The 18,995-nt window shown below is 33.9% G+C and overlaps 1 protein-coding gene across 1 annotated transcript in view; it reads left to right on the plus strand.

The window, feature by feature from the left end:
* Positions 1–18,995, plus strand: part of LOC149788408 (uncharacterized protein C12orf56 homolog) — a 73,234-nt gene that overhangs the window by 21,713 nt on the left and 32,526 nt on the right. Inside the window, exons 3-5 of the mRNA XM_089974371.1 lie at positions 3,919–4,093; positions 8,404–8,486; positions 13,871–14,012. Coding sequence (XP_089830497.1) covers positions 3,919–4,093; positions 8,404–8,486; positions 13,871–14,012 — 400 coding nt within the window. The remainder of the gene's footprint in view (positions 1–3,918; positions 4,094–8,403; positions 8,487–13,870; positions 14,013–18,995) is intronic.

Here is an 18,995-nt window from a genome sequence, read left to right on the forward strand (position 1 = left end):
TGCAACTTGGGTATTTTCAAAACCACGTTTTAGAATACGATATAACATTTGTTTTAGAGAAATATTGTCAGTTGGGCTCTTACACTGGATAGTGTCTGTTGTGACGTTTGGAGTTATTTCAAATTATTTAGATTTAAAAGGATTTTTTAAAAATTCCTGGAGATATACATGTGCTCATATGAAATTCTTGAACAAAGACATCTCTTATAAAAATTTATTTGGATTTTCAAAACCGAAGTGATATTTCTTGTTTCTACAAGGAACTGTTGACTTAAACACACTTCAGGTTACAGCATCCATCACTGTTTTCCTCCTTGGATTCTTCATCAGGACTTGATTCTTAAAACTGTAGATTCATATTTTTTCATTTTTACAGAATTTTTCCAGGGAAATAAATTATTATATTTTTTAAAGCTTGTTGTTTTCACTCTTTCTTGTGTTACTGTTTATTCGAGCCTAAAAATGTAACACGCTACTGTCTAAAGTGACCATAAACTTTGTGGATGGCTTGCACCTGGGGTAAGGAAGAAATCTTTATTTTGGTTTTGATAGGTCAAAGGCTAAGGTCACTGACTGAAAGAAGAAAAATGGTTTCTCCACAATGACATTAGTTCTACATCATAGACCTGGAGCAAATTTTGTGAATGGTTTTATACTTGAGGAAGGACAAATCCTATCAGTTATAGGGTCAAAAGGTCAAAGGTCAAAATTACTGACTGTAAGAAGACAGGTGTTTCCTGTGCATAAATCTGAGTTATCTGCATAAGAAATATATTACGCATAGGAATGGCATATAATATGCCTTTCATGTTATTTATGAAAGATACAGACATGTTCTTTGGGGGTTGGGATAATTTCACTCTTGGAGAAGTAACTCAAAATAATCCAGGGAAACCAGCACTTATTTTTTCAGAAGAATTTGTTGTCATAAAATATATCTGCATTCCCTTTTTGCTTAGTTTATTTAGAATTCAATTACAAACTTACCAACTAAACAGCAGTTGCTGTCACTTATCCATGTGTGATTCACACACTTTACATTGTTTTTAAAGTAAACCTTTGGGGTAAGACTAGTACTTTGTAATTAATTACATGTGTAGATTAAAACCAGGGTACAAGATTTACCATGTGTAATCATACATAAGACACATCCAACTGCATAATGTATCAGTATATCTGGGTCTGTTCAGTTTGTAAAGAGGATCAGAAGAACAAACATCACATACATTATGCTATGGCAGATCAGGATCTTTGTTATTTGCAGTTAGAAAGGACTTATTAGCGAGTATATATGGCATGTGAAATTAATGGTTTCATATGCAATAAAGATTAATCTGTATGCTATATAAATGTGAAAGTATTGGAAGGACATAACATTTTGATTCTTATACAAATAATCTGTATCCCTTATAAATATATCATGATATTGCAGCCTTTGGGGAGGGTTGGTGTTGGTTTAGAACTACTGAAAGAGAAACAAAAATTGATTTATTACTTAATTACAATCACCCAGGCTAACACCATCTACAGTCATAAACATCTCTGGATGGCTTGCACATAAGGGAAGGTAGAACCTTTTTTTTATCTGGGATCAAAAATCAAGGTCTAAGATTGAAAGGAAACATTTCTGCACATTAACTTGACATCTTCACTGTCCACAGTTACCAGACTTCATGGATTGCTTGTGCTTGGGGTAATGGAAGAATCCTGTCAGTTTTGGGGACAAAGGGTGGAAGGTCAATGTCACTGAAAAAGAGAAAAATTTGTTTATCCTCAATAACATTAGTTCTACATTGGATGCATGAACTTGCCTTTGTGGTTGGTTTGTCTATTTTGGGGTCAAAAGGTCAAAGGTCAGTGTCAGTATTATTGAGAGAAAAGAAAAATGGTTTGGGCACAATAGCTTTACTTTAATTCTCCATAATCTGTGGTTGCCAGGCTTTATGGCAACTTTGTATATTTGATATGAAGAAACCAATTGACTTTGGGGTCAAAAAGTAAATGGTCAATGTGACTGTGCATAGTAACATTAGTTCAGCATAACACACCTAGAACAAAGTTTGGCATTGAATTGCACATAGGGCCAGGAAGAATTCTATATAATTCAGGGTTAAATGGCAAATGGTCATGGTTACTGAGACTGAAGAAGGAAAATGGTTTCCATACAGTGACACTGGGTCTGTATTAGAGACCTGGACAGACTTTGTGAATAACTTACTTATTTTGAAAAAAGCAACCTATCTATTTTGGTGTCAAAGGTCAATATCACTTTGACTGAAAGAAGAATTAGTGCTTTTGTTTGATAACTTTTATTCTTTACCATGCACCTTTACCAAAATTTGTTGAGTATTTACACTTAAGGAATAGAAAAGGTCAGTTGCTTTATTGTGGTTAGAATGGAATTTTACTTTTGTTCAACAGTAAGTAGGTTTGTTTACCAAACCTTTTGGGTGGCTTGCATTTAGAGTAATAAAGAAACTTATATCTACTGGGGTGAAAATGCCAGAGGTCAAGGTAGTCTAATAGGAAAATACTGGTTTATCCACGTTAAGTTTAGTATTTTCCGCGCATACATAGGGAACTATTCAACACACTGGGTGAATAATGTGCATTTATGATACTTATTTCAGTTGCTATTCTTTCCTTAAACACTAGTTGGATTTTCTGCAGACTTGATATATGCCATTATGAAGCTGAGATAATTAATTCTTCAGAAACTCATCCCATGACCTTTTAGTCAAGGTCACAGTTCTAAAAAAATTTAATTATGGTTATAGTTGAAGTTTTTTCATTTACTTATTTTTCTGAAACCCCTTAATGGATTTTATTATGATGCAAAGACGACTCATTTGCTGAAATAAATGCTTGACCCTTAGACCCTGCAGTCAGGTTCAAAGTAATAGAAAGTTTATGTTAAGATTTTGGGTTGATGTGCTTTCATTATCTGATATTGTCTGATCCATCTGATGGATTTTCTTCATACTAGGGAGGCTTCGTTATGAACCTGAGATAATTCACTCTGTATCTGTACCTTCGCATCCTTGATCTCCAGGTCAAGGTCATAGTCATAGTAAATGTGCATTCAGATTTTGGTTAAAGTTTTATTTCATACTTTTTTCTAAAGCCCTTGATGGATTTAAGTTTTGTTTATGCCATACTTTGAATGAAGGCATATGAAACTAAGGCATATTATTTTGTGAAATACTCATTTAGCCTTTTTACCTTGAGATCAAAATTACATGTTTTATAGCAGTGTTTCAATTGTGGGCTTAATATGTTGTTCCCGGTCTTTTTGTTTTTGTACTTGCACAGTTTCCTGACTATGGCTTCAGTAAATCTTTTTTGGTTAGCAAAAAACTTCAGATGAGCCTATTGTTGGATGTGACATGTCTGGGTATTGTTTCGACCTTATATGCCCATTTCTCACCAGTAAGTCTATATCAGTATGTGTCAGAAATTAAGCTGTTAAAATACATGTCCAAGTTTGAAGTCAGGTTATGTTTTCTCAGCTTTTTAGTTGTATAAATTCAGCCTTCGATTATCAGGTGTCTTAATCACCTCATGTCTGCTAAGATCGAACCTATACAGCTTTACCTAATCCCATTAATATCACTTGAATTTTGTTGGATAGCTTGCACACTGAATCATTGATAGAACCGGGTCAAATATCACAGAAGTTTGCCAACAAAATCCTTTTGTACCAAGGACTTAGCTTTGAAATTTGTATGTCTAAAATTAAATAATTAATGTTTTGATTATAGATGATCATTAGAATTTACAGTCATAAACAGAAATTATACTTAATATAGACACAATCATGTACCAAGAGTTACAACAACAAAAATAGATATAAGTGACACTTCACTATCATAATAATTTGTGAATAAAATTTTATTGGAACTAATTCTTTAATTTCAGTTTGGGTGGTATTGCTTCTTCCTACTCAGATATGGGTGGTTCAGTCACTGGTCGGTCTCTGTTAGGGGTGGAAGGTTTACCAGAGAAGAAGAGGACTGTTCTAAACATATACTTGCTCAACAATGTGTCTCCAATGCTCATGCTGATCCGAAGTGCCTGGAGCAACTACCTTATTGTAAGTAACTACCTCATTTTAAGCACCTACCTCATTGTAAGCAAATACCTCATTGTAAGCAACAACCTCATAAGTAACTACCTCATTGTAAGTAACTACCTTACTGTAAGCAACTACCTCATTGTAAGCAACCTCATTGTAAGCAACTACCTCATTGTAAGCAACTACCCATGCCATACAAGTCTCTATACATATTTAGGAATGTGAAGTGCCAAGCAACTATCTTATTATAAGCAACTACCCATGCCATACAAGTCTCTATACGTATTTAGGAATGTTAAGTGCCAAGCAACTACCTCATTGTAAGGAACTACCCATGCCATACAAGTCTCTATATGTATTTAGGAATGTGAAGTGCCAAGCAACTGTGGCCTTATTTACAAGAGTACGCAGTAATTGCAAAATTATCATAGCAACAACAGCAATACATTAACCACATCATCACAAGCCATAAGTAACAATCTGTTATGCTCCTTTTTTACCCTTGATGGCCAGTATTGAGATTTCATTTTTGGATGAGTATATATAAAAATACATAATCAATGACATAATGTAACAGTCTCTGTTACAATAATGAAACTGTCCATTTTATTGATGTATAAGTTGATGTGGCTGGAAGAGAAATTTTCTTTTGGGCTTTAAAATGGCATGAAAAATCATGTTGGGTCACAATGATGAGAAGACTACTAACAGTGGGTAGGTGGTGGTTAAGTTGATTTATGCATATTTAGGAGCACTGAGGAAATCTCAGCACCATGAGTGATAAAGAAACATGGCAGATTGTTGCCTGTCGTTCACAACGATGCATATACCAGTGTTCCAGCTAGGTTGAAATAGATGGATGCTTCTCCCTCCATATCCTTATCATTTGGTGCCCTACCTTGTGCCTTCATTGCCCTTATAAAGTTATAGCCTCTTATCTACCCTGCTAGAGCTTCCCAGTCTGCTTCTCTCCAGCTGAAAAAAAAATGTGTTATGTTTATTTATTTTACTTTTGTTTTTGTTTTGATAGTGTGCATATTTGATAAACATGTGAAAGTGTTGTTGCCTGTTTCTGCTTCCAAAAAGATGAAATTCTAAATGTCATCATGGGCATAAAGTTCTTTTTTAATTGCCCAGAATTACCCTTTTTTCCCAAAGTGACCAACTTCAGCAAGTGTGTACCTATCAATAAAGGTGCCCCACTTACTCTCCTCTCTGTAACAAAATTACTAGCTGGAGCATTGTGTACCCACAACAATCTACTGCAAACTTAAGCGCAATGCACCTATCTATGGTTGTATTTAAACACACACACACACACACCCCATTAAATTAGCTTCATTGTGTACTGTACTCAAAATACCAGTTCCCTCTAAACCAGGATTGGGTTTCCTAAACAAGTTGCCTGTCGGCTTGTCCCACAAAACTTTCCTATTTGAATTGTCTACAAAATCTTCAGCATGCCAATGAAATGTGGCATTTTCAATTTTAAGTTTTTAAAAGATGCTGGTAAATTATTTATATTCTCTGATTCACTGGGACTCTATTTGTACGTCCATAACTGGGACTCTTTTTGTACGTCCATAACCCTTATGAAAGTAAGTTGTATCAAAAGTTATCAACTTCGAGTACAGTGCAAAGCACATAAGAACAGGAGCTATACCATTCCTGATCACCATATTTCATTGGTTCCCTCACTTATGGATTGGAGTCAATAACACTGATGCTGATCTTCAGGCACATAATGCACAATCACATCAGGATCTCTTAGCCCTAACATACATCATTTGTCAGTGCATTGTGAGACTCACAGCAGATTTGTTCCTGTGTTGTTTGCATTTGCACCCAGCCTGTACAGGAGAATAAATGATACATGCAAGAGACAAACTTGCACATGTGGATTTTGAAAGAATATATTGGTTATAAGACATATCAAAATGTATATGCAGATTGCTAACAGGTTTTTGAAGTTAGTTTCAGTAGTAATATTTAATGCTTTTCATGGAGAAAAATAATTTTAAGATGCATGTATAAGTGGAGTAATGGCATGGAAAGCTGTGATATGCTAAGTCATGGCTTTCACCAGCTGATCGGGGTTTAAATTAGCAACATTTTTTTGCCATTTGTGCAGAGAAATTATTGCTGGCCTACTTCAGTATGAAAACACATCCACACAGTAGATAGTCCAAATGATGAGTGTGGATTAATTTTGCATGTCTCCATGCCTGTCATACTCCTCTTTGTGAAATAAGCAATTTGCTGTGAAATGAACTAAGCATTTGACAGGCAGTGATGGTGTAGCTAGGCTGGTTACTCTATATTTATTCCAGCATCTTCATATTAACAGAGTGATCAATGATAACCAGTCAGACCAAGTTTTCATTCGGTAGGGGTCATTTAACGAGACCATTTTTTAACAAACTGAGAAGAAAAGCAGGCAAGAACAAAGATGGTTGAACATGCCAAGCGTGATGCACCATGCTTGTTGTTCATAGATTAATTCTGGGTTTTTAAGCAGTTAAAAAAAATGCACATCTGAGATTGTTTGAAGTAGCTTCTCTCTCATCTGAGTGGTAATATTGAGCAATGTGGGTATCATAACTTGCTACAATTAAACATTCCTGTTAAAGTCAAAATTTCAAAATTTATATCTGTGTTTTTTAAGGTAAATACAATGAAGTAGTCATAATTTGGAAATTATCACACTGCAGATAGATACACATGGAGTAATTTTCCCTGGCATGTTAGTATTTGTTTGATTACAAATGAAGTGATTTTCATTGGCATCTGAGTATATTTTGGATTACACATGTAGTGATTTTCATTGGCATGCCAATGTGTGTTCCATTACACAAGTAGTAAAATTTCATTGGCATGCCAGTGTATGTTTGATTACACATGTAGTAATTTTCATTAGCATGTCAGTGTGTGTTTGATTTAAACATGTAATTTTCATTGGCCTGTCAATGTGTATAATTTGTAGAACAATTCAGAAAGCTATTCAGAACATTTTGTCTTTGAAGAACATGAGCAGCGAGAAATGACCATAACATAACACCTTGTATTTGCTGGCACCAAAATAATCCTATGTAAACGTTTGACTTCTGTACATTAGACCTGACTATCTGTCGCAGGCAGCCCATCATAACTTCAAATTTTCATGTGAATTGAAATGGTGGTTCTCATATATGCTCACTTATAAGTAAAGTCAAACTGCAGATAACAAAAAACCTGATCTGCCATAGCATAATGTGTCTGCAGATCAGGGCCTGTGCTGTTTATTCTACTGATTACTCCTAACAAACTGCATATACACAGATCAGCTGGCATATTGTGTGACAGCAGATCTGGGTCTGTGCACTTTGCAGTTGGACTCATAAGTAAGTACATGTATATACACTGTTCATGTAGTTTCTGTCACCGAACGTAGAAAGCGTGCAGATGATGTCACACAAAGGATTTGTTGGTTTTAATGGCACTTTTAAGACATAAAGCCAAAGTAATGAAAATTAAGTGCCTTTCCTGAGACACAAATGGAGTTGTGGCTTACCTGGGCAGGTGTCAAACCAGCAACACTTGGATTATGAACATGATACTCTGCCAGCTAAACTAACATAACATCCTCTCAAATTAAGAAAGAATCTTTGAATAAATATAGTATATTTTTCTTTTTTAAAAACCCCCAAACAAACATAATTTGGTGCTATACAATCTAACCTTGCTTCTTTTAAAGGTATCAAGGGACTGATGGCACAACATCCTTGAATTGTAGGTTCAACTCCATAAAAGCATGGTACCACCACAATGCCAGAAAGTACATGCCTTTATATGCCATATTGATTTTTCCCCCAAGTCTTAATTACCTGTTACTATACCATCAACTTAACAAATCAATATGAACATTACAACAATTCATAGATTACATGAGCTACATGATTTTTTTTCTTCTCTTTAGTTATTCTAACAGTTTCCATATTTTGATTTATTGCAAGTCTGAGTGCAATTGTCCCTAATCTATTTGTGCACATTAGGCACATTTAGGCTCAGGTGTAATGATGTGGTCACCTGCAATAACTAAAACTAGCAAATTACACCAAGCTCACTCTTGCTCTTGGTTTCCATATTATGCATAGTTTTCAGTAATAGATTCTGAGTGTTGTAAATATAAAATTTGAGCATAATGAATTATTTGACTTTTTCTTTTTTCTTAATTCACTATACAAGAATTAATGTCTCACTGTCACCAGAACAGAATGAATGCCCTCAGACAAGTGTTTATTTGAAAAATTTCCATGCTCCTGAATTTGTTATTTGAATCTGTCTTACAGAGAGCTACTCTACAGTTCAGTCATGATTATCAGGCCACTGCAAGATCAGATATTGTCTTTCCTAAAAACTCACAAAATCAAAGGTAAGAACAAAACTACTTGTTACATTTATATGAATTACAAATCACCAATATGCATTAGATATCACCAGTATGAATTAGATATCACTGATATGCATTAGATATCACATATAAGTTAGAGATCACCAATATGCATTAGATATCACCAGTATGAATTAAATATTACTGATATGTGTTAAGTATCACTGATATAAGTTAGATATCACCAGTATGAATTAGATATCACTGATATACATTAGATATCACCAATATGAATTAGATATCACTGATATGCATTAGATATCACTGATATAAGTTAGATATCACCAATATGAATTAGATATCACTGATATACATTAGATATCACCAATATGAATTAGATATCACTGATATGCATTAGAAATCACTGATATGAGTTAGATATCACCAATATGCATTAGATATTACTGATATGAATTAGAGATCACCAATATGCTTTAGATGTCACTGATATGAATTAGATATCATGAATTAGATATCATCGATATCTCATTTACCTGTTTTAAAAGCTTGGCATTTCTTAATGTTTTTACCATGTCAAAATATTAATGGAAAATGGACTGATTTCCCAAACAACTCGCCTGTATTGTTTTCATTTGCTAAAATCATATAAGTTTAATGCATAATGTGATGAAGGTATTTTTCCCCATTTTTTGGACCTAAAAGGCAAGTAATATAATGTCCGGCCCATCTGTACTTCCATCTCACCATCTGTCAGTTAGTAATTTAGTTTATCTCCTCATTGACCACTGAAGAGTCTGGCTACAGCTTTGGGATATGATATATGGGGTGGTTTGTAGATGTGTACAACAGTTTTTAAATTTTGCTATGAACCCTTGGGGTGGGGCTAGGATGGAAGGGGATCTTTTTAACATATATGTAAACATTTTGGTAAATACATTTATAAGAGATGTAGATCTGAAAGTTGGCATGTATCATCATCAACACCAGGTCTGAAACACGTTTTAATTGGTTTTGATTTTACACTAGGATCTTGCCTCAGTGAAATGGAAATGTTGCCCTGCATCATAACTTGGAAAGTTTTGAGATCCCCACCATTACCGTAGATAGCTTTGAAGAACACAAGGAGATGGAATTGGACATGTATCCATTAGAGACCATGAGCCATGCTCATGGGAAAGATGGCTTGGTCCTGGGTCATATTTTGGAAACTGTCAACAACTCACCTATAGCTATATATATGTTTGAAGAACATAAGAGACAGAATTAGATTATAAGTCAGTACAGATGATTGGTCATACTGGGGTAGGGTATTTGCCATTGGATCATAACTTCATATATGTGACAGAACCAGGATTTCAAACAAGTAGATTTACAAATACTAATCAGTAGATTGGATTCTAAGCCATTAGATTTTTTATCAGCATAAATTTCACATTTTCTGAGGGGATTGAATTTAAAAAAATCCATTTTTTTTTGCCATTTGTTCTCTTTGTACTACATGTTACAGAATTTTGCCCTGAATTGAACAACATATGTTAAGAGCTGCCTTTCAGTATTCCTCTTAAAATAACTAGAACAATACAATGATAATTAAACAGGACAAAAATAAAAATACTTTTTACTGCTGAGATCACTTTTTATGGTTGATCTCTTCTTATCTCCTCTCTGCCTAAGGTCATCTGATTTTCATCCAAGCCTTGGAAGACATCATGACCACTTTTTATTCCTTACAAAGCATTCATCTATTGGCATTTTACTCCCCAGATTCCAACAAAAAGTTAATCACATTTCAGTATTCCTTAGTGATTTCAAACCCATTTCTCTGCAATCATTGCACTGGTCAATGTACTGATGTAAACAATTTTGGTCCCTATTCGACCTATTCTGGTTGGTTTTGCTACTGTCTTGATAGAACATGTCAAAATATAGTGGTTTGTTTCGTTAAATAACAAAATTGTTTTAATTTTCAAAAGTGGTAGATTTAGACTAAAAAACGGCAACTGCAACATTTTTGTCCTACCACCAATAGAATCACAAGGATGTAACATGAAAATTCTGAGCTCATCACCCTTAGTAGTATATGTAGGTTTGATGGACATGAGACAAAATGAGACATGTTTCCATTACAGACCATGGGTTATGTCTCTGGGGTAGGGGTTTTGCCCTGGCATAATAACTTAAAATCTGTTAAGATCCCCACTGTATGACCATGTAGATCTTCAACAAGCATGATGATATAAATGCACTTGCATATTCAACACAGGCCCATGGCCAGTCATGCCACTGGAGTAGATTATTTGTCTAGGTTTATTACACTGAAACTATTAAGATCTACTTGTTGTAACCATATACACACTAACTGTACAGGAAGACACAAATTCAAAGTTTACAGGATTGCAACATTGACGGGCCATGCCACTAGTGGTGTAACATGGAAGTTCAGAGATATGTATTGGCCTACCATTGACCTAATTTTATGTTTTAGGGTACTTCTGTAATCAAGAACTATTTCTTCACTTGCTTTAAACATTTTACACTACTCTCATCCCAAGATAGAAATTGTTCAGTTGTTGTAAAAATAATTGTGGTATCGGCTAGCATGTGTGTTTGTGTGTGTATTGTACACTTGTTTTCTGTCATCAGTATTTGTGTGTTATTGATATGATTATGTAATTTCCATTAACTTAGACATTAACAGTGTGATTTCTAGGACCAAAGTATGAATGTTTGATATTGATTATATTCAGGCTAACAGAAAATAAATTGATACAGATATGGCCATTTGTTTGAGTTCACTACAGCATTATTGTTTTATTGAGCTGTGAAATACAAAATCAGTTGATGACAGGTTGTGGAGGATAATTTCAATATTAAACAATTCAATAAAACATTGTTCTGAGGACAACAAAAGCCATTTCAATTACAATAATAATTAATTAATATGAGTCAGTACATTGTCAATTAATACAACATGAAGATTTTTTTATCTTATAGTTCACTGTAGAGATTTTTTTAATAACGTCCATTAGCCATAGAGAAATTTCCTGACTTGGACATGTATATTCCCAAGTCTCACCTGCAAGGTCTTCTTTCTTTTCATGGTGCAGATCCAGAGCTCCATTGGCCACTGTAAATTTATAAGAAGAAAGATAGATTTGTGCTTTAAACAAAAAGTGAAAAAATGCATGAATAATGTATTTAAAATTAATTTTCTTGTAATATATTGTTAACTGATAAATTATTTCTTGTAATTGAACTTAATTGAAGCTCAGATGATTTTTAAATACTGCAGCTGACAGAAAAATGTCCACTTCTCACAAGATGTCAAATTGTTCAGACAACCATAACTTATGTTAACATCAGTAGTAGTTTGGCCATACAATTTTTATTTGAAGAAACAAAATAAGAACAGTTAGCTGACAAAATAATTTACAACTATATTTTGACATACTATTTCATATTGGGGGTTGGGGAGGTAAATTGAATTCAGTCTTTTTAATGTATTGTTTATATTATTAAAACTCACTTTTATTAAGACAACATTGGAAGGCAATGGTTCTTTCCATTTAATAGTAACATAAACAAAAATCACAAAGTTATAAATATGAAATCAAAATGTATTTCTAAGATCATAAATGGAAAATAATGAGTTTAAAGCTGAAATGTAATTGCAAACATAAATAGAATACAAATGGAAGATCAGTGATATGCAGAATTAATTCAAAACAAAATAAATTTAAAGAAAATGTAGATCAGGTAAAATTACTCGTTTCAGGGTCAGCACATGACCTCTGACCCTGGACTTAGAATGTGCTGTTCATTAAATGTCTAGCTGAACACATATATGTACCACTTCTTTTTTTCTGATTTTATTATGGGTATTTAAATTTATGCCTCTTTAGAAAACGTGATTTTCTCATAATTACATGTAGGTCTCTATATATGAAAAGGTAAATATTGTGTGTGTTCCTTAATTTAACAAGGCATACTTATTATTTTGTGATCAAGTCTTTTCATAATAATAATTTGATTTCTGTTTGATTGGGAAGCTTTTGTAGTCACTGTAAAAAAATAGTCATTGCAGTCACTAGATAGAAATATAGTAAATGTCATTACTAGAGAGAATTATTTGATGTAGTCAATGCAGTCATTGTACAGAAATAGTCAAAGTAGTCACTGTACAGAATTATTTGATGTAGTCAATGCAGTCATTGTACAGAAATAGTCAAAGTAGTCACTGTACAGAATTATTTGATGTCAATGCAGTCATTGTACAGAAATAGTCAAAGTAGTCACTGTACAGAATTATTTGATGTAGTCAATGCAGTCATTGTACAGAAATAGTCAATGTAGTCACTGTACAGAATTATTTGATGTAGTCAATGCAGTCATTGTACAGAAATAGTCAATGTAGTCACTGTACAGAATTATTTGATGTAGTCAATGCAGTCATTGTACAGAAATAGTCAATGTAGTCACTGTACAGAATTATTTGATGTAGTCAATGCAGTCATTGTACAGAAATATAGCCAATGTTGTCACTACAGAATTATTTGATCTAGTCAATGCAGTCACTGTACAGAATTATTGAAGTAAGAATCACTGCAGATCTTCAAAGTTTTTAAAGTCCAATGAAATTTGAATAATGTTGCAATAGTGTGGTGTATATTTTAACAGCATAGTTTTTCTTCTCTTTCAGATTTGTTCAAAGCAAATTGTGTGTGTGTGTGTGTGTGTGTGTGTGTTTAATGGCATGTCATCACAATCCTGGGTATACAGTAGATGGCAAAAACTGAAGTAGAAACATTGGTAAAAGCAAACCATTAGCCTGAGACCCCAGACTAACTTTCATATTGATGTGAACATCTGCAGTTTTGACTTTTATACTTCTCAGGAGAATGTTGTTCAAAATTATCTTCTTATTTGTAAAATTCAAGCCTTGTATGACTGGGAGCTCTCTTTTATTTTTTTACAGATTCTTGATAGCATAAAATTGTACAAGTTCACCAGGTAGCTAAACCATAAAACAGACAGCAAATTTACTCCTGTATGCAGTGTATTTCATATTTATCACTGAGCTTCCTTTAGTTAAGGACCCCAGTTGAGTGTGTTGTAGCATAGCTGACTTGTAGTTTTATGGCTTTTTGTAGCCCAATAAATAGAAACAGCCATTCCAAAATCTTTTAAAAATAAAACATTTTTTCTGATGATGAAGTTAAACTTATCTTTGTATATGTTTATGTCAACAATTTTTCTTATGCGTGGTACATTCTTCTGTATTGATGTATGGTACATTCTTCTGTATTGGTGTATGGTACATTCTTCTGTATTGGTGTATGGTACATTCTTATTTTTTGGCAATTCAGGTGAATCCTTTATCACTGTATTTTTCAATATCTTTTCAGGGAAAAGATGGAACTTTTATTCCAGCAATTGAAGAGAGAACTTTTAAATCCATCCAATACAATGGAGAAAACATTTGAATTGTTGAATGAACTTAGGACAGCAACAGAAAAGAATTTTGCCCTAAAGAAATTATTTTGGAAGGTATAATCTTTTTCTAAGATAATTCTTCAAAATTTCGTAACCAACACAATATTTTGGCAAAGTATGAATCTGTTTAGATTATTTTTTTATTGATTATGTCCTGTATCTAGAATCTTAAGAATAACACAAACTTTAGATTTTAGCGTAGAGTGGCAGTGTATCCATTTTCAGTATGACCTCATTTAAAAGTCAGGGCCCCACTGTAGAGGGGCGCAGGTTATCCTTTACCTCCAGCTTGAATTTAGTAGTTATGGAGGAAGTTTGCTTCTTATTGATATCTGATTGGCTGTTGGACATTGGAGACTACCTGACAGTGATTGATATCTGATTGACTATTGGACATTGGAAACTACCTGACAGTGATTGATATCTTATTGACTGTTGGACAGTAGATACTAGCCCACAGTCATTGATATCTGATTGTCTGTTGGACATTGGAAACTACCTTACAGTGATTGATATCTGACTGGCTGTTGAACATTGGAAACTACCTGACAGTGATTGCTATCTGATTGGCTGTTGGACATTGGAAACTACCTGACAGTGATTGATATCTGATTGGCTGTTGAACATTGGAAACTGCCTGACAGTGATTGATGTCTGAAGCATAATGCCTGATACTGACCATCAGCCACACCTAAATATATTGTCCGTAGAGGGAAGGTGTGTATTCTATTTATAATACCACGTGATTGACAAATAGATGTTATGCTATTTACACATTGTTGGAAATAAATGAAAAGGTTGCTTCCTTGCTCTGGGTAATTCATGATTATTAGAATTTTCCCTTACACATAGCACACATATCTTAGATATCTTAGAGTTTGACATTTTTGGCAATGTCACACTGACTTCCTCAGCAACTACTTTTGATCATGTGACCATTAAAAGTCTCTGAGTAAGGGAAAATTCTAATAATTGTGAATTATATTAGCAAGGAAGTAACCTTCATTTATTTTCAACAACTCTAAGATATCTAAGATATCATACCAACCCCTTCTCTAGCAGCCACCCAGTTTTGAACCTGAACCTTTCGCCAGCAACCAAAAGGGTGGATATATTTTGTCTGGTTAAGGAAGATGGAAATTGAGGAGGGGTTAAATACGTTGATGAAATGAAGAAAAGGGAAAATCTGACAATTGCTGGACATGAATGAATGCTTTTTTTAAACATGGTGACCAATACAGGAGGTTTTGCTGTGTGTGTTGTCCAGCATACCTTTTTAGTTTTAAATACTTGTCAATAGTTGCTGCACAGGAACCCGTAGAAATATCTTCATTATTGTTGTCATTCTTGACTTTGACAATGTCATTATCATTAATTATCAGCACATGTTTTTACTAATTCATAGAAAATAGCTCATATAACAGACCCTGTATCACTGTGAGTGATCTTTTTCTTTCTCATCATTAACCTAAAGGCAAGGCATTACAGTTATCATACCTTTGATCTGGCCACAAAGTAATAAGGAGTCCCATTAATTATAGTACAGTACATACCTGCTAATAACATTTGCATAAAGGATGCATTTCTCATATTAATATATGTGTGCGGCAGACCCAACAGGTGTTCAATCAGCTGTTTTAATGGCAGTCTCTTAGTTAATGGTTTAAGATTGACTATCTTAACTGCAGCTGTGTCTTCAAATGGTTTTTCCTTCATAAGGAATTTTACTTTGAATGGAGCCCTTGTAGTTATTACTGTGCTGAGGTGTGTTACATGGTAATAAATACATACATATATACTTTATAGCCATTTGAGATGAAGGGATGAAACATTGTTATAAGTATGTCATCACTAAAAAGGGGACCCAGTCTTTAGGGTCAAGGTCATAGGTCAATATTTTATGTTTCAGTCATGTTTGCCCTTCTACCTTCAAACTTAAATGTCGTTTAATATAAATAGCTAAAGCTTAATATTGTTATTAGAAGATGTTTTGTGTTGCATATTTTGAGGTCTTTTCCTCAAGGTCGGTGTCACAGATAACTATCTTAAGTTTTTGATTATTTCAGCTTTATATCATACAAGCTGTTGGAAGTACATCAGTGACCTATAGTACATTTCCTTTTCAGTTTCATGGCATCTCATGTATCACAGACAAGGTTTTATCTGCAAGGTCAAGGTCACTACATACAAATAAACTTTCTGTATTTTCCACTTCAATGAGAAACTTGCTTACTTTCCAAGATTGCTTCATAACTTTATGTTTTTTTTCTTAAAGATGATAGATTTCACTACATTAATTAATGCTGGTATCAGATTAAGGATTTATCTTACATGAACTGTTGCTTATATCACATTGAAGGATAAATAAATATATAAATAATGATATAGAAATTTCCTGTTTATAAATGTTTATATAAAGTATGTCAGTGGTAAGTCACTGCACTTGTTGTTACCTTGTCACTTTTTAAAGACATCAAATCTTAAAACAACTGATAATTGTTAATTTAATTTAGATTGATCTGTTTATTGTTATTTTTTTTAAAGTGTGTTATGTGTACAATTGTTGTATAATCAAGGGCAAACAGTAGCCCACCAATTCTTGAACAGTCAACTAGGGTGCACACTCATACACCAACCAATGCAGTGGTTGAAATAAGTTTATCATCTGAATTAATTTACCTACCTAAATATGTATTACATACTTGTAAATTTTGGGCACTGCTTCAAAAAAAAATGTCAAAATGAAAGTCATACATGGCTTGGCAGCAATCTCAGCCAATGATCCTGTCATCAGTTGACCCTGCACTGGAAATTGTTTGCTGTATATACTCTCTTATAAGATGAGTCGAACTGCAAATTGGACAGACCCAGATCTGCCAGCGCATTATGCAACTGCAGATCTGATTCTGTGCAGTTGATTAAGAATAATCAGTATAACAAAACAACATAGACTCTGATCTGCAGGCATATTATGCAATGGCAGATCAGGATCTTTGTTGTTTGCCATTTTACTCAACTCATAAGCGAGTATATACAGCAGTTCTTTGTGAAACAATAAACTCTATCACTGATACCTGTCCCTAAATAAGTGATATGATATATTTTGTGTATGTAATTTAGTGTTTCGTTAATTTAATTTAGTTTAGTTACAAGGAATTAAGAATTCAGATGAATAGAATCTCTGAGAGGTAATTCTATAGGTTTAAAATGTATAAGGACACTGCATTGTGGCCTCAACACTTGTACACATACATACTGAAATATAATTGCACTACAACTTTCCTGACATTATTCTTAGATGAATTGTTTTGCAGTGAATTCAGTCACTTCATGGTCTATGCTGAGATGTTTAAAGTTGATGCTTCTTTGTGCACATTTTCTATATAATTAGGATGGATTAATTGTGATGGCTGCGGTGAGATTGGCTGATCAGTAAGCATGTACCCAAACCATTTATGGTATTTGGCTGCCAGTTTTCTTTTCCATGTATATACAAATGCATCATTCTCTGCAGAAAATTAATTATGAAATATATAATCACTCTGGTTTCCTTATTTCTTGTTTAGTATGTATTAGTTTAGGTTAAATGAATTTTTGAAGCCTATAGTTTTGTGCCCACCTCATCTACTTTTTGTAGAACCTTTACACCATCATGTTCTTATGTTAACTTGATGTCATATTGCAATGATGCATAACATTTTGGCTCTCTATGGACCCTATCATTTTATGGCTGGTTCTTTATAGTAAGGATTGTGCTGATTTGCCATTAAATGCAATACCAACCTACCTACCTACCTACATGACATTATCCCAAGTAACTAGAAGTCAGAAAAATGGGTTAGACTACTATATTTTTTAATGTATATGTTTTCAAAACTCGATTAATTACAATTAATTTTACAACTTGATTAATTACATTTTAAACTCATGAAGATATTGCAAATAAAATGAGCTAAATAAAATGTTTTATCAATGTTGTTATTATATCTGTATTTAGGATTATTTAAAGATATGGAGAGACAAAGCTAGCCAACAGAACTTTGTAGGTGTCTCACTAAATTCAATTAACTAAGTATATAAAATCTATCTTTGTGGAAACCTTGCCCAGTTTAGTTGACAGTTGAAGCATGCAAATTTAGCACCAGTCTCAGAGCCTGTAATATTCTGTTAAGAAAGGCCAACATGAAAACTAGAAAATCAGTCCAGATTTTATCAACTCAACCCTGAGCAACACTATATCCAAGTCTACACTGTTCGCAGTTGAGTGCACATATTGCTTAGCGGAATATGCTGTAAACAGGACCAGTGGAGAGCCTGCACCACTTGCATCACAGAACCTATTGCTGCACAAGTGTTAGACTTAGAGTGTCTAATATTGTAGTTAAAATGGATGACATAAAAACTTGACAAATCTGCCAATAATTTACTGACGACCCTATACAACAGTGTTAACATACAGAGTCAACACTGGTCTCAGCTGAGTGCACATATTGCCCAGTGGAGAGTCGGTACCAATTGCTGCATAGACCCAACTGCTTAATGATCATTATTTATTCTTGATTCTCTGTAGTATATTTGTTGGAAGCAGACAAAAATAAACATTCAGATATAAGAAATATTTTTTACTAACAGCAGTGAAAGCACTGTGTAAGATCTATTATGCAACAATTGTTTGCTTGCAGCAGTTAGTTCAGACCCTCAGTGCATCTGCCATCTGACAGGAAGATACCTCTTTGATATTGATTTCAAATGAAATTATGCTGCAGATATTGAAGATCAAATATTCTTTATTCTTCTGTGCCCAGGGATTTAAGCAACACTGCTTTTGATTAAAAGATCCTTCATGTTACCATGGCAGCTGTGGAGTAAATGATAATGTTCTTGGTTCAGACCATGGCAAATACAGAAACAAAGAAGGCTAGGAAACAATTGATTAAATTTACCAGCTTTATTTCAAGTTTTTATGCAATGAAGAAAATAATCTTGTTTTCTTTGAGAATTATAATTAAACCTGTCTGTAAATGGACATCTTTAGGA

The sequence above is a fragment of the Sinohyriopsis cumingii genome, chromosome 11 (assembly GCF_028554795.1).
Source record: "Sinohyriopsis cumingii isolate HCF-2022 chromosome 11, ASM2855479v2, whole genome shotgun sequence".
NCBI classification, from domain to species: domain Eukaryota; kingdom Metazoa; phylum Mollusca; class Bivalvia; order Unionida; family Unionidae; genus Sinohyriopsis; species Sinohyriopsis cumingii.